At 44.7% G+C, this 21,740-nt stretch overlaps 1 protein-coding gene across 1 annotated transcript in view; it reads left to right on the top strand.

The window, feature by feature from the left end:
* The window catches only part of KALRN (kalirin, RhoGEF kinase), a 721,807-nt gene that overhangs the window by 412,207 nt on the left and 287,860 nt on the right, over positions 1-21,740 (top strand). Inside the window, exons 19-26 of the mRNA XM_019522566.1 lie at positions 1,698-1,813; positions 5,257-5,379; positions 7,049-7,231; positions 8,429-8,547; positions 10,026-10,092; positions 11,405-11,514; positions 12,870-12,939; positions 14,687-14,776. Coding sequence (XP_019378111.1) covers positions 1,698-1,813; positions 5,257-5,379; positions 7,049-7,231; positions 8,429-8,547; positions 10,026-10,092; positions 11,405-11,514; positions 12,870-12,939; positions 14,687-14,776 — 878 coding nt within the window. The remainder of the gene's footprint in view (positions 1-1,697; positions 1,814-5,256; positions 5,380-7,048; positions 7,232-8,428; positions 8,548-10,025; positions 10,093-11,404; positions 11,515-12,869; positions 12,940-14,686; positions 14,777-21,740) is intronic.

Here is a 21,740-nt window from a genome sequence, read left to right as displayed (position 1 = left end):
CGATTAATCGAGTCTGCCAGAGCACGAAAATCAAAGCGCTTCGGCAGCCTTGCACGTCACGTGTATCAGCATCAGCACACGTGTCAGCACTGAGAAAATGGTGGTGGCACACTTTGAAATAAAACATGTCTGATGAGCTTTCGTTCAAAGTGCTCCACCACCATATTTTCAGTGTGGGGATGCATGGTGACACGGATATAGATGACACATGGGCGCTTTGAATTAGCGTGGCTCGCTAATTAAAGTTCCCGGCACTTCGCTGGGAACACGTGTAAACATGCCTTGCTGTGGCACTTGTAGTGCTGCAAATGTATTTTTAAGTGCTACAAAAATGTAGTCCTACAGGCATGCAAAAGTCCCCAGCTGGATCACTGCAGAGTGGCTGCAAAGGCATGTAGAGGTGTGTTTTCCAGCCAGGGAGCATGCAAGGGGGTTAGTTGTCCTTGCAGCTCTGCTCCCATCCACCTGCCACGGGAGAGGAGCCCACTGGTGGGTCCACTTACTGCTCACTGGCATCCTGATACCTCCCAGTGCCCGGCCCCTGGGGCTTCCACCCACTGTCTCTCCCCGTGTTTGTAGGCATTACACAAGTAACGTCTCTCCATGGCCACAGTTAACTCCTGAGCTGTGGCACAAAGCACTTGGGTTTCATACCCACTTACAACCCTTAATGCTGGTGGTTACGTGTGGCTTAGTAAGGTTAAAGTGGAAAGGTTGGGCAAATATTTGTCACTGAGAACATATAAATCTTCCGTGTGTATAATTTTCAAATGAAACACCATGTCGATCGTCTGGGTTTAATCGGCCTCTTCTACAAAGCCTGCAGAGCGTGGTTTGGCTCAGGCTGAATTTTCTGGGAGGTATGTCTCCTTAGGGCACCGGGCAGCAGCTGAACTAATGCGGCTGCTTCGTGGCCTTGAGGTTGCACAAGCTTCTGTCAGTGGCTTTCTTCTCTCGATGTGGGGCAGAGTTAAGTGGATCAGGGGAGACAGGCTGATCGCAGGTCCCATCCCTATCTCATGAACAAAAACTCACTGCACAGGGCTTCACATGGTGCTCGGGGATTCACATCCCCATCAAAGACTCCCCACACTGCGCAGCTGAACCTCACCAGTCTGTTGAGTCTGCAGAGGAAGCGGCAGCAATTCCTCTTTGGGATCAAACCTTAAATGCTGCATAAACACCCAGCACGTCTACAAAGATGCAGTATCCTCTGCTTGGCCCTAAATGCTTGGTCATCTCCAGCCACTCAATCAGATGGTGTAGACTTAGAGGAAAACATTTCCCCTCCTTCATGTTCAGACTCCTGAATTAAGCAGCCGGATAGGCGATGGATTGAAGATACAACTAGGAATGTGCGCTGATTTATTCTGGCACTAGGTCTAAGCATCCATTCTGTTCAAAATCTGTTCTGGCCGCCTCTCTACCCCTAACACATGCACACTTTCAGGTAACATGGAAACGGCCTAATTTGCAAAGACTTTTCACTTGAGAAAAAATCACCAGCATTTTGTTCTCAGTTTCATTTTTTCAACCACCCTTGTTTAACCCCAGGTTTCTTTGTTAAGAAGCATTGTCTGAGGGATGCTGCACCTAGGACTTCAGCCGCAGAGAAGTGAGCTCAGTTTCTAGTGGCTGATGGCCATCTCTGCTTACAGAGTCCATCATCATCACAGCCTTTTTGTTTTGCCCTATAGCTATTCTCAGCGAGCTGTTGCAGAGAGAGAACCGGGTTCTTCATTTCTGGACCTTGAAGAAACGGAGATTAGATCAGTGCCAACAATATGTGGTCTTTGAGCGCAGTGCCAAGCAGGTAGTGTAATAATCCCATCCCATCTGTCTCCTTGGTTTTTAAAAAAATATCACTATTCTTTCCACATCACTCATTTATGCTGGGTACCTATTGCATCCCTTGAGCCCTGTGTGCAGTCTGTTACTGGCAATTGGCAAATGGAAATGGAGAGGGGAAAAGCACATTTTGGAGGTAGTTTTTATGAATGCAGATCTTCTGTCTGTTTTGCTCGGGTGCTCAAAAACAAGCCAAACGACAAATTAAAATCTCAGACATAGCTCTGCCTCGTGCAATACAATGCAGCGTTTGGAGGAAGGGCTCTTGCTACACACACAAGTGATCTATAAAGTGATAGATGTTGCACATCATCGAGTGGTCTTCAGAGAAACTGGCAGAGTCCAGGGGAGTGTTATGTGAATGTAGCTCAAAGTTTGATTAGTTCAAAGTTGGAAGCTCAAAGCTGGAAGTTTTGCTTAATTAAAGACAGCAGAATTTGGCTGCCTGGGTGTGGAAGAGTGCAGTATTATGGGAAAAGTAACTAACAGAAAGACATATGTCCTTACTGCAACTTCTGCACGTTCTTTCAGGTTTGGGCCAAATCTAGCAGTGATTTATAAAGTGATGTGAGTCATGTGTTGGTAAATGGATACAAATAGGTATTAGAGAGTCTAGTAAGAGTACAGGAAAGTTAAGGTTATCCACAATCTGGCCCTTGTATGATAAATCTTGGCAGTGAAAAGTGCTGATGCTTGGGTTGGCAACGGAACCGTTCCAGCTCAGAAGTGTTATAGGTAGGCTGTGTGTAGATGAAACGAGAGGTGCATGTGCATGACACTTTAAAACGGGCTAAATGCTTTTGTACCGCTTTAATGGTGTCAGTGTTTGCATGCCTCGGCAGCGTATTGCTCATTAATTCCAGCCACTGTAGGAAATTCAGTGGCGTAATGCACCTTATATGAGTTGGAGCACAGCAAACTAAAACTCCTTCCAGGAGTTTTATTCATGCAAACTCCTTCCAGGAGTTTTAGCTTGCTGCCCCTGCAGGCGCGGAGCGAAGTGCCAGGCTCTGTGCAGCTCCGCGGCTCTGCAGGCAGCCTGGCAGCAGCCCAGGAAGGCGGGCTCCACCCAAGAAGAGCGGCAAGCCTGATCTTATTTTTTTTCCCCCTGGAGCCTGTCTGCCTGAGCTGTGCAGGGACCCAGTGCTTCCCTCCATGGCTCTGGGTGTCTGCAGGCAGGTGACGCCTGGGGGGCACTGCTACTGCCACGGAGGGAAGCCCCAGCCCCCCCCCCCCCCGCAGCCCGGGGACTGCCCCGCCCGCCGGCAGCTCGCCCTCCCCTTCCCACCAGAGAGGCAGGTAAGTTAGCAGGATGTGTGCACAACACAGGGGTTTAATCAGCCCTAAATTGAAGCTATGTTTTTTAAAACCCACCGCTTCAATTTAAGGCCCCCATTTCATCTACACACTCCCCTACTGTCTGTCTGTGACACTAAGCTCCACAATGTGTACATTGTGGGGGGGGGGTTGTTAATGTCTTTCTCCTCATCTCCCCCCTCCATGAGGTTGGGAAGTGCATTTATTCCCATTTCACAGGTGGGGAACTGAGGCACAGACAAACTATGTGAATTAGCTAAGGTGAGGCAAGAATTTTTTTGAGTAATAAAGAAGTGAATCCGGGCCTGCAAGTCCATGGCTAGAGTGCCAACCATGGGTCGCTCTCCTCCTCCCCACCACCTCTGCACGGGAGGAGATGACTTGAGAAGGACCAAGGCAAGGGGAAATCAAACCTTAGATTATTAAAGCCTGCATGTCAGGAAAAGGACCAGATCCTAAAGAGTGAGAGTGTTGGTATAACACCCACTCTTCTGTCACTTAGTTTTATTAATACAAATCCTTGTGCTGGCCCTAGTCTGTTTGCACTGATCCATCCTACCAGTGCAGGTCAGCTGGAAACCTAGTGAAACCCCCAGCTGAAAACCCAAGGAACCCTTACCCTGTTATTGGGAAAAGGCTGGGGGACAAGCAGAGCCTGCGAGGGCCCTTTAGGAGTAGAGTCTTTGTGACTCAAGGGGAAGGGAATACAGACAAGAACAGCACGGGAAGAGGAGACGGGGTTTTAGTAGTCCCCAGCAGCCCTGGTACAAGTGCTCTGAAACCCAGCAGGATGGAACAGACCAATGAGAGGTCACTGAGCTTATGCTACGTGATAGGCCAGACTGGCCAGAAGGGGAGGGACTTACCAGTATAAGAGACTCGCCCTTAGGCCAGCAGGCTCTCTCTAGCTTTGGCTGGGGAAGAACCTGGACCTACGAGTTATGGAGCCTGGAGTGGCAATAAGGGAAGCCCTGGCATGCGGGCAGAGAAGCCTTCTTGTTGTTTTATGTTTGCCCAGGATGGGGATGAGTTTGAGTTCGGCTTATTCTTTATCACATGAGTATCTGGATGGGCAGTGTCCTTTGTTTTGCAACAGTAAAGATAGGATCTACCAAAGGACCAGGTGATGGCTGTAGGGCTGGTTAGGAGGCTACACAGGGGCACTGAAGAGGCACTCCAGGTTTGCCCTTCTAGGGGCAGGGCGCTATAGACAGCGAGAGAGTGGAAGAGAGGGAGACGGGACTGGCCGCAACTGCGGGGGTTAGAACCTGAGCCCCGAGAAAGAAAAAGGAGGGAGCCAAGAGGCTGAATCAGAGCAAATGAGCCCAGGCGTATAGCCAGAATAACCTGCAGGCTGAGGTCCAGAGGGCTGAAGTCTGTACAGGGAAGTGCAGGGCAACTGAGTGACACCTGCAAGGCCTGGGTGTGGCTATAGGGGAGGACAGAGGCCTTGATTAGAGGTACTGGAGTCACAAGTTGTGGCTGCCGAGTTCAAATCATGCCCACCGGGCATGAATAATTCCAACTGGGGCACCAGCTGCCTGCAGAAAACAGGGAAGGTCCTGCTAGCAAACAGAGGGCACAGAGGTCAGAGATGGCGTGAGTCCACTAGGCACCAAGGAGATCACTCCAGGGCTCGGGGGCAGCCTCCCAATCAGCATAAAATGAACATCAAGGTGTAGCAGGTGAGATAAAGAGGGGGGTGATACTGAGCCTTGGAGTAGGGGCAGGACTAGGGTGCCCACGGAGGGCATCTCAGCAGCCCTTAGGGCCTGCCCTATCATACCCCCACCCCTGCAAGGGTTTTCCAGTGCAGGGAGCTCCCGGATCACGTTGAACCACAGGATCTTTTCCTCTGTAGTAATCTTACCAGTCACTTACCCCCACAACACACATCCCCTCTGAATTGGGCCATCTGCTTTTGCTGATTGCTTCTCTTCTTGCACCCTCAAAATATGCTTTCATACACAGCATGCAGGGTCCTGTTGGAACTGATCTACGTTGTTTGGAAGGGTTTTCATAAAAGGATTAGATCTTGAAATACAACTTTATTTATTTATTTCCCTTTTGGTTGGTTTTTTACATGTGCAGGCCTTAGACTGGATCCAAGAAACAGGCGAGTATTACCTCTCCACCCACAACTCCACAGGGGACTCAGCAGAAGAAACTCAGGAACTCCTAAAAGAATATGGGGAATTCAGAGTACCCGCCAAGGTAAACAGTGACAGCATCTAATGATGGGGTCTGCTTTAGTGAGCCAGTGTTTCTGGTTCCTTTTAAGCCTCCCCCTTTTCAGGGCTCAGATCTGTGCAATAGACATATTCTTTTGATTTGAGAATCTGCTGTTGACAGAATCTGCTTTTGACAGGAGGGAATTTTCTTTTGAGCACCGTGACATGGCACTTTTTTTAACCAGACATGAGCACAAAAAAGGGATCTTTATCTTGCAGTCTGTTTTGTTTGCCAGGGGTTGTTGCTCTGATTAAAAGGAGGACAAATAATTTGTATCGGGAATAATTTGCAGGAAGCTCGCCCCAACTCAATCCCCAAACAATTGAGTAAAAGAAAATAATGTTGGATAACAAATGAAGTACGAACACTGGATCATCTCTGAGGTCATCTTGGACTCCATAGCTGTTCCTTCTATGATAACAATTACAATTGTTTCTTTGATTGCAATCGCACTGACCCCTGATGATCATCCTGCTTGGTAGGAGTGGCCCGTTAATCCCACTGAAGTACTTCCGGTGAATGAATTTGTAAATGCCGGGGTGAGCGCCATCGAATACAGGATTCTGTTAGCAAGAATCTATTAATTTCTGTGGGGCAAAAATCTCGAACTCTTGGTTCCAAAATGAGACCTTATATTAGGCCAACTGAGAAACTGCACACAAAAAAAAATCTTTTTCTGCTGGGGGGTTATCTGTATTCAGGGCCATCTTATATACAAGTAAATATGAGAGTTATTTTTATAAGCAATGTCCATCAGAGCCAGGCCTTGACTCAAGCCCTGTATCTAGATATCTCCAACTCCTGGCAAGAGTTTCTGAGTTAGATTCTAGACTTAAATCAAGCTCTAAATGTAATGACTCTTTCCCCACGTATATAATGGATTGAATCAAAGCCCCAACTATAAAATGTTCCTGGACAACAGATACTGCTGACCCGGGCAGGATAAATGGGTAGAATCAAACTCTGGGAGGTTTGAAATCTAGCTGTGAATTTGACAGTTCAGTTCCCTTGCACTTTTAAATGGTATTATTAGAACTAGATCATTGATTTGCATCTCCAGGGCTAGGATCAAAGCCTGGCAGCTCTGCAAAGGACTAGAAATTTGGATTCAGATCCCATTTTCTCCTGGAGCAGAACTCGGCGTTTCAAGCCAGTCTCTCCTGCTGATACATCAGTGTGTCCATGACAAAATGTTCCAAACGCTTGCCTAAAAATGGATTCAGAACAAATCTGCTTGCTTTGCAGTGGGTGATTTTAAATCTCATTCACTGGCTGAGATCCTACCCATGACAAATAACAGGGTTTATACTTTATAGGTTCAAAAAACCTTATCATTTAAGAGGCAGGCAGGGGGGAGGTCTATCCAACCTGTAGCATACTTTTCTTACGTGTTTATGAGCTTGCATCGCCAGGCGATTTTCCACCCTGCAAGCTGAATTCCATTGACTGGCATTGAGCACTTGTAAAAAGGGCATTCCCTTCCTGCAGGATGGGTGGGAATTTAAAGCTTTTGGCTCTACGTAGGATGGAATAAAGTCTTTATTTTACTGGCGCGTGTAGGATTGTAACCTGCTTTGAGCTATTATGTGGATTCAAAGCAAAAAAATAATAACAATAAACCCGTCGTAACCAAGGACCCTGTTTTGGGCAGCAAACCAAGGAGAAAGTGAAGCTTCTCATCCAGCTGGCTGACAGTTTTGTAGAAAAAGGACATATACACGCCACTGAAATCAGGAAATGGGTCACCACGGTTGATAAACACTATCGAGACTTCTCTCTGAGGATGGGAAAGTACCGCTACTCATTGGAGAAAGCCCTTGGAATTAATACAGAGGTACTGTAAGTCAATGCCCTGTTATGATACTGTACCCAAAGCTCAAGTCCTGAGGGCTAAAGAATGATGTACAGTTAGTGCTGACAGATGTCATAGATTTATCAGAAGAGATTAGAATTTAAGTAATCCAGAAATAGCCCCGCCTGTAGTGAAAAATATCTCGCAAGAGGGCAGTGGATTAACAGGACAGAGTTTTCAAATAAATGTTTGCAGGAGTTATAAAGAGATCACGTGGATGCTGGGAAGGAGCTCCATCAAGTGAAGCAGTTTCATGTTAACCAGAGCATAAATCACAACTGCTGCTTGTGTCTTGAACTGAGACCAACATTTAACTGTAAAGTCCCACAAGACGAATTGCTCTCCATCCACATCTCTGGTCTCCAAAAGCCACGATGTCTGGCCAGACAGGCGTTTGCTCCTCCTGGTATTTCTTAACCAAAACGCAAGTGGAAAAGTGTGTGTGTGTTGAGAGGGGAACCTTTCAAAACACTTTTGGATATTCATTCGACATCACGAAGCAGCAGAGAAAGATGCCCACAGATCCTCCACAGTCACATGCTCAGGACGCTTTAATGGCCCTTTGCAGGAACCTGGCTTCATGCAACACTGCTAATTACTTTCTAGAACAGAGTACCAGTAGCAGGAGATTGTTGAATCTGGCAGGGTAAGGAATCTGTAACATACCTTTTACCTACACATCCTTTGGGATAGATACCCGCTGACTGATTTGGGACCAAATTCTGGTCCTTTAACTCAAAGGATTAAACACTTTGAAACCAACTGCTTTAATCTTGGGCCAAGACTGGGGTTCCCTTCTTCCCTCTTTACAGTCCCTCACTTGCAATGATTGGGACTGATTGTGCAGGAAGAAACTATACAGCTAAGTGGAGCAATGGGAAGAAAGGTTTAGATCTTTGTCTACCCATTTGTTCCTAGGTAGAAGTAATAGTAGAGGCCTTTTTTAATTAATAGACATGCAATACTTATACATTTCCACCAGGAGAAACATAAATAAAGAATGCTGTTGAATTCTCTCTTTCTTACTTTAATTTTTCTAATACTGTCTGAATTAATTGATATCTTTTTGTTTTGTCTTCTTTTTATTCCTTCTTATCAATTTACTCTAGTGAGTGTGCTGTCTTTTACACAGCACTGGGATTAGACTGAATTCAAAATATGGGTTGTTGCTGTTTGTAGGATAACAAGGACCTGGAACTGGACATCATTCCAGCTAGTCTTTCAGACCGGGAGGTGAAGCTGCGAGATGCTAATCATGAGGTTAATGAAGAAAAAAGGAAGTCAGCCCGAAAGAAAGAGTATGTGCCAAAAACAGACACACACTGCAACGATTACATGTGGGCATGAACGGTGCTATCAAGTCTGTGTCCATCCAGTTGTGTGGCCATTAGGATACGGGTGCATGTGTTTAGAAATTGTGGCCATGTGTCACAGAGCTTTTAAAAGATTTCATTTGAATTTCTTTACACTGAATCAGTTCTGGGATAGTGAAGGAATGGGTCAGACAGCTGAACTAGACCAGAGTGGTTATAATAGCTGAGAGATCGGTTATCATCTGTCTGTATTCAGAAGGTGCACGCATGGGTGAGGAGGGGTAAGAAAACTTAAAAATAATATGAATATGTGCGGTTATACCGTGATTCCAATGTAATTCTTTATATTCAGGTGGGAAGAAAACTTGATCCTACAGAGGTAAAGAGTTTGACCATTGATTTCAAGAGGCCAGTATTTCACGCTTCGTTTAGGTTCAAGTTTAGATAGATTTAAGACCATCAGAACTAAGAGGTTTTACAAGTTGGGAGACACTCTGTTATACCTAAAATATGGGAAAGCTTTAATTTGACAGTGCACATTTATTGTAACTTGTAAATGTTAATATATTGTGGGTTGAATCATTTGCACAGGGGAATACTCTTCATACCTCTGAAATGGTAACTACACTGGATGGTCTTTATGAGAAACTGTTTGTAAGTTAGGGGACGCTGGCACATTATATGTGTTGGTGCTTTATTAAATGTCAGGCCAAATTTTGAAAATCTGGCATGTTTAACCTTTTCCCTGAGACACCAAGGCGGTCTGCTTCTTTTAGAGGAACCAGGTGTTGAAAACCCTTCTTGCCTTTATCTGGAGCTGTGCTTCCTGGATACCCAATGGCTTGGATACCTAATGGTTAAGACACCTATAGATTTGTCTATATGTCTGCACCAAAAGGGGTCTGAGCAGGGATGCTCCAAACTGGAAGCATCAGGGGGCGGCTGTTCTAGATGTGTCCCTGTCTGCCCTTGGGCTCTTGCAGAATTGTGTCTCTCTTATATTGAGCAATACCTCAGTCCATCAGCAGTCACACTGAAATCAAAGTGCTACTCAGATTTAGTACGAGTCATTCAAGGATGTCCAACATTATGGACACTTGAAAATATAGGTGTTGTGGGCCAGTCTTGAAGCCTTTACCTATGGAGTACGTTCATGAAATTGCTGAGACTCACCTGGCAAAGAACAAACGCATAGGAATTAAAGCACCCTGGTATTAGAGAAATATATTATAGTGGGATTTTATTCAAATGTGGAGAACTGAAATACCGGTAACATTGCCCACAGACGGCTAGAAAAAGAAGTGATATTTTATTCATAGAATTGAAGGTGTAATCTGGGTTGGTTGAAAGGTTAGACTGGAAGTGCCTTGATTTATGACAACAACAGAAGAATACTTTTCTTATTATAAAAACCACAGAGGTGCATAATGTACAAACTGACTGAAATACTTTCCATCTACCAGATTCATTATGGCTGAACTGCTTCAGACAGAAAAAGCTTATGTCAGGGACTTACATGAATGCTTAGAGGTAAGTTATTTGCTCGGTAAGATTATAGTAGGTTCAGTAAAGATGTGGCATCTTGTCTTATATTTGTACTGTCAAGGTTGCACTACAAAACCCTGGTATCGGGCACTGGAAGATCCCTGGAAGAATGCTACAGTAGGTAGGAGTTAACTTAAATTTAGTTTTTCTTCCTCCTTTTGTGTGTCTGCACAGGCAGATAAGGAGGCAGAGCTAGAGGAACCAGGCCTATCAGATTCCTCTGGTGGGAGTTGGGGAAGCAATAGAATAGGCTATTTTTTAATTGGGGAAAAAAGATAAAAAAGCAAATACTTCTATGAAACAATCTTTGTGTAAATGTCCACAAGGTCTTATGAAATCTTCTCTGTTTAAAAAACGCTTCCTTCATCCTTTCAAAGAGCAGAAACAATTCCATGTAAATTAGGTGGCCACATCCATAATTGTCACTAAATAATTTCTACACATTGCCTGATGGCGATGTAGCAACATGCTGTGTCGCCATACGGTGTGCTATAGTGAAGTAGTGCTCACGTGCATCTCCACGTGATCACCAGCGACGTTGCCGTAGCAGTGCACTCCCCAGGTGGAGCTTGCTGCAACAACGACGTAGCGGCACAATTTCACCATGCGCCGCGTGCACGGCGTAGTAACTGCCCATGCTGTGCCATGCTTTACTACTTCCCAAAGGAAGTACTCCAGCACGGTGATGTGTAGCCGCATCCTGTGAATGCTAAATATGTCATTAATTACTTGGTAACGTTAACTAGAAAAGAATGAATGAGTTAATCCATTTGCTAAAATGTGTTTGTTTAAACTTGGCTCGAATCATCTGTATCCTGGATTCTGATAAAAAATTAGAATCTGTTCCTGGATAATTTGTGCGCAGAAGAAAGGCTGGATTGCTCCTGTCGATTCGTTGCTGTAACTAGTACATCCAGCTTTTCAAGGTTTTATCTGAGTCTGTCTTTGATACTGAGGATATTAAACCTCAAGGAGAGAAGAGAGATGCTAGCTTTCAAGGACCTGTACCTAGAAAAGGGATTGGATGCATGTGTGGAGAAAGCCATTGCTACTGAAACTTCACACTCGTCTTGCCTTTCAATTATTTCTGCCTGTAGTATTGTGTGGGCTTCATCAGGGAGCTCTTGGTGAGACGGGAAGATCTGGTTCTGTTGGCACGATTTTGCTCCCCTTCCTGACATCTTCCAAGTGTCGGCCCCTTGAAGTCCTCAAGAGATTTGTCATGGAGTGTTTCCAATCTATTGCCTTTCAGTTTGTTGGTTTCTGCTTCTTCGTGACGTAATTTGTTGCCTTCTAGACCTACCTTTGGGAGATGACCAGTGGAGTAGAGGAGATACCCCCTGGGATACTTAATAAAGAACATATCATCTTTGGCAACATTCAGGAGATCTATGACTTTCATAACAAGTAAGTTTTCCTAACATTTTCACGAATATTTCCTGGTTTAAAAAAAAAAAAAAACTATTCTGGGGGCTCCGGGGTGAGGGGGGGAGGCGGGCAGCACTTTAATTAGAGTGGATCTTGGAAGCCGCTCTAACTGAAGCGCGCGCAGTGTCTCATACATTCAATGTCCTGTGCTTCAAAATGGTGGCGGGGGCACTTTAATGCTCACTCGACGAGCTCTAGTTAAAGTGCACCTACTACCATTTTGAAGCACAGGAATGCTGAATACCCGTGATGCCAAGGCTGCTGGAGCATGCTAATTAGCATGCTCCAGCAGGCTGGATTAATTAAGTTTATTCCGACACATACTAAGTAGCACGCGTCGGAGCAGTGTCGGGCCAGTGTATAGGTGCACTGGATGTCTATACAGGGTCTGCTAAGAACAGGTACATAAGTATTTACAGAAGTGCACGATATAAACTTGGGACATATTGACCGCTTCCTCGTTTGCTTCTTTTTTTCTAATCACATCTTTATTTGAACTTTGCCTATAGCTGATTAAAAACCTAAAGCCGGACTAATAATAAAAAAACATGATCGTGTTGCTTTGAAGTGCAGTAAGCTCTTTTCATTCAAGTATCTCAGAGCAGTGTAGAAACATTAATGAACTGAGCTTCACATATCTGTTATATCCATATCAGTCTAGCCATTTGGGAAAGTTTGACACAAAATGATTAAATGAAATTCCCCCCATTTTATAGACTGCCTTCTCATCGACTGTATATCGCAATACCTATATGTTAAATAATAAGCTTCACCCTGTTTACGCACTGTTAGACCAGCCTTTTGATTCTATCCTAGCCATACAAAATGGATGTAAATCAAGAGAACATCTCTGACTGGAAAAAACACAATAAAAATTAAGGTTACCTCTGGAAGCAAAATAATCATGATTAACATTTGATTGAGAATAATTTATTACGTAATGCCAGTGTACTCTTAGGCCACCTGTAACATAGTGAAAGGCTTCTGGATTTGATCTGAATTTATGTAGGTTGGGAAAGACTTCTTATACATCCTGGTGCAGGCAGCTGGACCCGATGATCTTGCGAGGTCCCTTCCAGCCCCTTCCAATCTCTGAATCTTCTTACCTCTTGCTGAGCCACACAGCAGGCATTTCAGAAGGAGCTGTTGGACTCAAATAGCGATGCGTCTCTTGCAGTAACACACATTTTCAATTCCAAGACATGAGGCATGTTTAATTAGCTTTATAATTAAGCTGCTGTTAACAGTAATCTTCACCTGGGTCACTCCACTTGCCAGGGGTGTTCAGCCATGCAGAGTTACTAACTAGAGCTGTCTCTCTCTCACTTTTTCAGCATTTTCCTGAAAGAACTAGAGAAATATGAACAACTGCCTGAAGACGTGGGCCACTGCTTCGTCACCTGGGTAATGAGGCTTCCCATTTCATCATTTATTAAAATGATCTTGCCTGACCTGTACAGGAAATGAGCTTTTTGAGGGCTGACTATAGGACACATGGGGCTATAGTGTGGCCTGGACAAGTGAGTGAGTAGGTGGCCCCTTACACCTCGATGCTGCCACCTTGGCTCGGCCTCTGGAACGGAGGGGTAGAAATGACCTGTCCATCTCTCTCTTGTTGGCTCCACTTCAGTCACATTCAAAGAATTTAACTGGTGTGCGTTTGATGCAAGCTGTCTGAAAGGGGCTTAATTTCACTTGATATAAACCTTTTTCTTCAACGCTAACTGTCACGTTGCTAATTGGCTGAATTCTCTTCCTAATTCCATTGTCAAGTACCAGCTCTTGTAAGGCTTGTATTTTGACGTGTAGGAGTGGTCCAGTCTGGATGCTATATAGCCAGTGTCCATGTTGTTTGCAAGGGTGTATGCATACACAAGAGATCCTGTGGTTTAATAACACTCGGTTGACTTTTGATAAGTTCTGAATTTTGAAAATGATCTTCCCCCCTCCCCCCACCCCAAAAAAAATATTTTCCAAGAAGTCATCATATCTGACATTTTGTTAACATTTCTGTGAGATTTGATTTTTCTTAATAGCATTAGTAGAAATTTTAATTGAGGCTGGGGAACATTGCCATTTACCAAAAACCCAAATGATTTACTAATGATTTTAAGCAGGATTGTAATTAGGAAAAAAAATCCCATGGAAAAAATTGTAAAAAAAATGTTTTTTAAAGATGAGTGATATAAACGTGAACTTATTTCTGGAAGTTTTATCCATTTTTAACCATTGCTGACCATTCTTTTTCTTAGCGTATATGAGAGAGAGAGTGTGTTTATAGAAGTGGCCTGGATAAAGTGAAAAACATATATAAGCTTTGTTCTAAGTCTTTGCTGTTGTTTCAATACTTGCAAAAGTAGCCAAATTTAGCACTTAGGAGCCAAGAATAGACTTTTATGTACTTAAGCACAAGCTGAGCACCCAGATGAAGAACTGGATTGCAAGACTTAGCCTTCCACTCTCTACAAGGGAGCCCCCCGGCTCTTCCAGTTCTGAAGCCCTGTAGATGAAGTTCAGTAAGATGGCACAGCATTGCACAAATGCCTTTAATTTACCCTTTAAAAAAATCAATTGGGAAACAAAATGCAAAAGACCCAGTACAACCACCATTCGATTTTGGAGAAAATGAGGGAAGGCAAACGTTCGAGCACGCCTCCGAAATGTCAGCCAGCTTGAAGTCAGCGAACCGGCAGCAATTTGAACCAGCTGAGTATTTTCACAGTGACTTGAACTCAGGCTCTGCCTAGGTAATTCCACTAGAAGAACGTTTAGAGGCATCCTGACTCCAGTAAACTGTTCTTCGCTATCGACTCCTGGATTTGCTTTACAATTCTGAATTTTTGGATGTTCACTGTGAAACTTTAATGCATCCCATAGAAATGAATTTACAGCTAGTTTAAGCATTGGCCTCCCACCTCATGCCACTTGTAGAGTAGTAAAAGAAAACTATCCCCTTGCAAGGTTTGACACACTCAAGCTGTTACAATAGGAGCTGTATATTGCCTTTAATTGTTCTTTATAATCTCAATTCTCTTGTTGCTGTTAAAGGGACAGGTTTATTGCTTATATTTATTCTTCTAAGCTTTAATGGGAGACTGTAGAAGCAGAGCGGTAGCTTATCTTGCTTTTCCCCTGATGTTTGTTTCCACAGGCAGATAAATTTCAGATGTATGTCACCTACTGCAAAAACAAACCTGATTCTAGCCAGCTCATCCTGGAACATGCCGGGACTTTCTTTGATGTAAGTAGCCCTTGCATTTTCAGCATCCACACTGCTGCTTCTGGAAAAGAGAGTTTGTAGATCGTAGTCCTTTCAGTGTATTTCATTCCATTGCTGGTGTGTCCTACTGAAGGAAGAAAAACAGGTATGTACATAGTGTGTTACGGTCTTCGTCACCCAGGGAAAATCATTGAGTGATTGCTGGGACTAATGATCCTTATGAGAACCTTCAAACCAAAGGTCCTGTGCTGTCAAACCAACAATTAAGGTCTTTGTGCTTCTTATATCTTCTTTGCTTCTGTTTCCAGCACCAAAATAAAACAAAAGAGGCTGATCTCATATTGATGCCTCCTATTGATGCTCCAAACTCCAGTAACAGGGCCTGGTCTTATTGACTATTGAAGGCAACTATCCCATCCTGCAACACTGTCCTCTTCTCCTGATGCCACTGGCGACTACTCACAGTAGCAACTCCTAAACCTAGTGATAAATGCTTGTAGGACCCAGTGTTGCAGATGGAGGAAACTCAAAACTTCCAGAATTGTTGTATGCTGTATCCAAGACGCATTGAACATTTTGAGCCTGGTCATTCTCATATCCACATCAACACTATGACTTTAGTCCTTTAGAAAGCAAGGTGGTTTTCCTTCTTAACACTGTAAGTACTTCTCCTTTCCCAAACACTGAACACCTCCAGTTACAGATAAACTCACCCAGTAGGGTTCCTACTGAGATACAGCTGATAGCACGATTATTATTACATGAATGTGTCTATGTGTACTTGCTATAGGCCACTGATTAAATTGTTTCAGTTAAACTCTATTTAAAGCCTTTAAGTTAACCAGAAAAAAATCAAAACATGTTTGTATTTTTACTATAGTTTGTTCTGGACCACATAATGCTCTTTGTGGACTAAACAAATCCTCTTTCTAAAATTACGTTTGCTGATTAAAGGCAGGCAAGGTTCTTTGGGTAGATGTGATATCTTTTATTAGACCAACTAAGTGGTAGGAAGAAAGTTCTTTGCAATCTTTTGGGCACAAGTACCTGAAAGCTTGCAAAGAATTTCTTCCGGCTATTTAGTTGATCTGATAAAAAATATCACATCTACCCAAAGGACCTTGCCTTAGACCAACACGGCTACAACCAAAAACCTTTGCTGGTTAAATAGTTTTGCCAGCAGGTGGCACTTGAGTCTATTTAATCATTTAGAAGTGGCTTCTTTGGGACATGGGCTATTTCAAAAGATTTACATGTTTATCACTGAGTTCACACAGATTAAAAAGTATTTGCTTTGCTAAGCTTTTCCATCCCAGCTGTGTACGCTGGCTGGAAATCTTTAGCTATTTCTTAATAGCAAATGTTAAAGTTTCAGCATATTCATGTTTTGCAAGGGGAGATGTTATTTATTCTAATGAGATAAAGATTTTGCTACTCTGAAAAACAATGCAGAGTGCAAAAGGGGGAACGTGACTTTCCGAAAGAAGTTGAAGGAGAAAGGTCTCCCTCACCCTGCACTTTGTGCAGACGTTTCTACCAGTGAAAAGCAGTTTAAAGCATTTTATTTCAGTAGTATTGCCTTGTGCATGTGGGAAGGTAGAGAACAAAGCTTTTGGTATACGGTAACATGAAGAAGCTATTTTGGCACTCTTTGTCCACCTAACAAAGTTTGGTCAAGTTCAGAATATCATGCTGAAAAAATAACATTGTCATAACAGCCTTCCGCTTGCGTCGGACTTGAGAGGCACCTTAAACTGCTGCATAAAATTGACTGCCATAGGAATTTCTCCTTCTACTTCAGATCACCCCTTGTACAAAAGCTGCGCTTGTTAAAAGAGTATAACTGAATATCCATTGAAGTCACTGGAAGCCTTATCATTCTAGGGATCCTTCCCAGAATTGGATCCTTGTATGGGTCTGAAGAAACGGATCACCTTGACACATGCAGCGAGGCTGTTTCGATGTGCTGCAATCACAGTGCGTTGGAACACACTCAGTTAATGAAGTCTGCTGGAGTGTGGTAATTACTGCACTCCAGCAGACTCCAGTGTCATGTGTATCAGCACCGCCATGCTGAAAAATGAATGAGCTTTAGTTAAAACACCCCTGCCACCATTTTTCAGTGTGGGGACACTGATACATGTGACACTCTAGACAGTTTAATTAGACCAGCTCTTGGAGCCACTCTAATTAAAGTGCTCCTTCCCCCCCATAGATTCATAGATTGTAACAGGCCGGAAGGGACCTCAGCAGATCATCAGGTCCAGCCCCCTGCACCAAGCAGGAAAGATAACTGGAGGTCACGGGACCCCAGCAAGCTGACTTTCTAGTCTCCTCTTGAAGATTTCCAGGGTAGGTGATTGCACCACTCTGGAGGGAGCTTATTCCACTGTCTGGACACCCTGACTGTGAAAAAGTTTTTCCTAATGTTGAGCCTAAATCAATCTTCCAGGAGTTTTTGGCTGTTACTCCTGGTTTTCCCTGCGGATGCCCTGGTGAACAGTTGCTCACTGAGCCCTTGATGTACTCCTGTAGTGTAGCGGTGAGTTGCTACCAGGTCCCCTCTCAGCCCTCTTTTCCTCAGGCTGAAGAGTCCCAGGTCCCTCAGGCTTTCCTCGTATGGCTTGCCTTTTAAGACTCTGATCATATGTGTGGCCCTTCTCTGGACTCTCTCAAGCTTGTCCACGTCCTTGTTAAAGTGCGGTGCCCAGAACTGGACGCAGTCCTCCAGCTGCGGTCTCACCAGTGCTGAGCAGAGCGGAAGAATCACCTCCTTGGCTTTGCTGGAGATGCATCGATTGATGCGTGCCAGAGTATTATTTGCCCTACTGGGTACAGCATCGCACTGCTGGCTCATATTCATACCGTGGTTTATTATTACCCCCATTCCCTTTCATTCATGGCGCTGGTCAGTTTGGTGCTGCCAAGCCTGTAGGTGTGTTGGGGGTTGATTGTCCCGAGGTGCAGCACTTCGCATTTCTTGACATTGAACTGCATCAGATCCTGATCAACCCAACTTGCTAGCCTCCCGGAGCATGTATATAAATGCCCCATATTGACTTAGCTATTTAGATCACAAAGCAGGAGAGAATGGCATCTCAACTCTGAAATGGCACGAAGACTAGAGGCAGAGAATATAGTCACCCCACCTGGAATATGATGTGGACACTAAAACCAGCACCTTATTCTTTTAAAATTAGAAGCGAATCCACAGCACTCACAGCTTATTTGGTTCATCCTACTCTTCCCTCCCTTATACTTTGTGTCTTAAACTCCTTTCTCTTATATTTATTACAGTAATCCATTCCCCAGTACTAAAACTGTGTGTGGTGTCTCCATCCAGTGCCTTTAAAAAGCACTGATTTGACTTGACAGATTTGTATGATGCAACTCCAAATCTATTGCAATTCATAGCATAGCTGTTTCTGGCTATTAATACGAATTGTCTCAGATATTCAACTGGTAGAGATCTGCACAGCATAGAAGCCAGTGGAGTTACACCAGTTTCCACCAACTGAGACTGGTTCATTACCAACAGCCCTGATTTGCTCTTGCATCCACTTCATAGCTTGTATTCTTGACTCTGAAGTAATTTAAGTGGTAAATTGGAGTGATGCTTTCATGTTTAAGCTACTGTAAGCACGTTTCCCTTCCGAAAGTATTGAAGTACGGCAGGTATAACATTGGCTGGCACATGGTCAGGCTGAGTGATCCACAGGAGACAGAAAACATATGAATCAGGGAGGATCTAACTCGCGTAGCTGCCTACATTCTTCCCTCTTGCAATTTTTCTTCTCAAAATCATAGAAAAAGATCAGCCTATTAGTTGAGAGCACCCCCTAGGCGCCTTAGACTTGCATGACCAGCATTCACCTTGCACAACGCGATAAAGCTCACTAACTTTGGCAGTGTTACAGGGAATCGTGTTTCCGCACGGATGGAGCATTCAGGAAAAATTCCTCCAGTGAAGTCGATGTGAGATGTTGCTCCTCAGGAGGGAGGTGAGCAAGCAGGGTCGGTGTCTCCCCTTTGTTAATTCTTCAAGAAATAACAGTGCTGGGCATTTTAGAGAATGCTTTGAAGAATACAGATGCCTCACAAATATTTGGTGATTGGAAAATCTCCCTCTGCAGATGGAACTGGACTCCATGACGCCCCACACACAGCACTGCACAGCAGGAGTCCAGTTCAAGATGCAAGTCCATGCTCCTGTCCTGCTGTCGATGGTGGTTTAGTAGCTGCTAAGGCCCTGTCCTCACTACCGATGGCCGTTGCACGCTGGCTAAAGGCTTGGATGCCTCACCTCACCATTTGTGCACCTTTTCTGACATCGCAGCAATGTTTGCCTGTTCACATCTGCCATGCCATCTATCTGCATTTGTTTCAGTGCATCCATGACATGGGGTGACATTGTGTTTTGGACCTTTTAGAGGTATAGTAGACTGTCCAGCCCAGGGGAAGTGGAGATAAAAATGGTTTTCTGTCACCATGCTTCCTCCTGTCCCTGGGCTGCTCTCTGGCCCCTGCTTTAACATAAGGTGAGTCCAACCATTGGCAGCACATAGGGGATGCACGCGAGTGCATGTGCACCCCCTGAGATAGGCAGTGCACCCCCTGCAATTGGGCGCCGCCTATACAGCTGGTGGCACCTGCGGGAAGTCACTGCTTGCCAGCCCCTTCTCATCGCTAACACTATCAGCAGCATTTGCAGGCGGTCGCTGATCCCTGCCATCCACTGCTGACACCGCCAGGGCCACCTGCAGGAGCTCCCTGCTCACCACTGCCATGCCACCGCCGCTGCGGTCACCATGCTCTCCTAGCCTCCAGGGGCATGCACCATTCATGAGTCCAACTAAAGCAACCAACCATCCCACATTTTCCAGGAGAATCCCAAATTTCAGGGCAGTGTCCTGACATCCCCCGAAGAATCCCTGAGACAAGACTTCTATCCTGAACTTAGGAAGGTCTGTGTTACATCAGGACCCTGCCGGGCACTGCAGGAATGCCCCAGGAATGCGACTGTCCTGCCTCTGGTTCAGGATGCGGCTGTGAATTAGTTAAGTCTGTCGCACAACAAAACTAATTTATCTGCCCATGGCACCACGCTAAGGCGTGACACTAGCTAGCACTGGAAGGAAGAGGTAGGCCATTTCTGATTACAGAGGTCCCCTAAAGTGAGCACCTTTAGTACCTCTGTAGACTACAGCATAGTGGAGAGAGATCTGAGCTAGCTTTAAACCCGGAAGCAGGGTTAATTAGCCAGCTCTAGGCTTCCGTGGCTCAATCACTTAAGTGTAGATCAGGTACGTCTGCACTGTACTGTAGCCTACAGCTTAGATGTACTGTTAGAGAGAGCTGAAGGTCTCTCCAAGTTCGTGCAACCCCCTGAGCTTGCCATGTGGGATACAGCACTGCCAGAATCTCAACGGTGCTCTTTTGTGCCTGCCTTCCTGATGCACCCCTGCGGCTCCCAGCTCCATCTCCAGCACACATTTTATGCACATCTTGTGAAGGGGGCTCTGGAGACATCTTTCTTACTGTCTACCACTGTGTCTGTCTTCTCTTAGTGGGGACTGAGGTTTTTTAGGGACTCTCTAATCTATTTCATTTGCATCAGGGGCCTAGACAAGGGTGCAGGATCTCACCCATTCAACTCATGGTCAACGGTAACCCCCCAGGTTCTCTGCAGTACTGAAGCCTAGCCAGTCATTCCTCAGTCTGCTGCTGTGCCTGCATTTATTCCATCCAAAGTGAGGGACCTTGCCCTTGTCTTTGTTGAATTGCATCTGGTTGATTGCGAACCATTTCTCTAGTCTATCCAGTTATTTTAGACCCTGGCCTTATTCTTCAGAGTATCTTCAACTCTACCCGACTTGCTGTCATCCACAAACGTGCTAAGTGTGCATTCAGTCACATCATCCAGATCATTAATGAAGATCTTGAACAATACCAAACCCAGGACAGTCCTTGGGGAAGGCCACTTGATACTGCCCCTATAACTAGAATTAAGCCATCGATGACAACTTGTTGAGCATGATGATCCACACAGTTATGTATCCACCTTACAGTAACGGACTTAAATTGCAGAAATGAGCTATTTAGACTGAATATGAGGAAAAAGCTAGCAGTAAGGATAATCAAGCAGTGGAACAGATTGCTTAGTGAGCTTGTGTAATCTCCATCACTGGAAGTCACTAACACACCTGTGAGGAAGGGTTTAAATCTAGTTGATCCTGCCTTGGGGCAATAGCAGAGTAGATGACCTCTCGCGATCCTTACCAATCCCTCTCAATTTTCTATGACTGGAAGCTGGCCAGAGAGTCTCCTGGAAGTGGGGAGCCCCTAGAGGCAACGAGCCAGTATAGCCAGTTCCTATAGCTATCTCCATATAGTGCCCCACGAGAGGACATGTGCTCTGGGAAGGCTGGGTCAGGGGATGGGGAGAGGAGAGGTCAGAATTCACTTGCTATCACTTTTCTCCTTTGGTTAAATGTTCCTTGGGACTGACTGGCCGGGACAAGTTAAAATAGCTCCTTCCTGCATCCTGCCAAATATTTAAAGGTTTCTAGGTTCCCAAAAAGCAGATGGGCATGAGTGATATTTAAAAAAAACACCAGTCTCTAGCTCTCACTGTGGTAGGCACCCTGGCAACCCAGTGGGATTTTTGAAAATCCCACGGGGCACCCGTCTGCCTCTTTTGAAATCCAAAAACTTCTAAAAAAACTGGAATAACTAAAAGCTTCCAGTAATGCAAAGAAGTGCAGCTATAATCCACCCCCTGGACATTAAATTAACCCAAGATTTAAAGTTATGGATCTGATTTCAATCCTCCCAGCTAAAGAAAAACAGTTCATGTGACAGTTAATATACACTGAAGGCAAAACTATATCATTTACACGACAGAGTCCTTGCTGGAGGGGTTGCCCAGTTCTGCCTATCTAAACGATGGGAGGAGAACTCGGCAGTTTATTGCTGCCCTTTGCCA

The sequence above is a fragment of the Gavialis gangeticus genome, unplaced genomic scaffold (genome assembly GCF_001723915.1).
Source record: "Gavialis gangeticus isolate Ggan-Ray unplaced genomic scaffold, GavGan_comp1, whole genome shotgun sequence".
In the NCBI taxonomy this organism is placed as follows: domain Eukaryota; kingdom Metazoa; phylum Chordata; order Crocodylia; family Gavialidae; genus Gavialis; species Gavialis gangeticus.
This window is presented reverse-complemented; position numbering and strand designations above follow the sequence as displayed.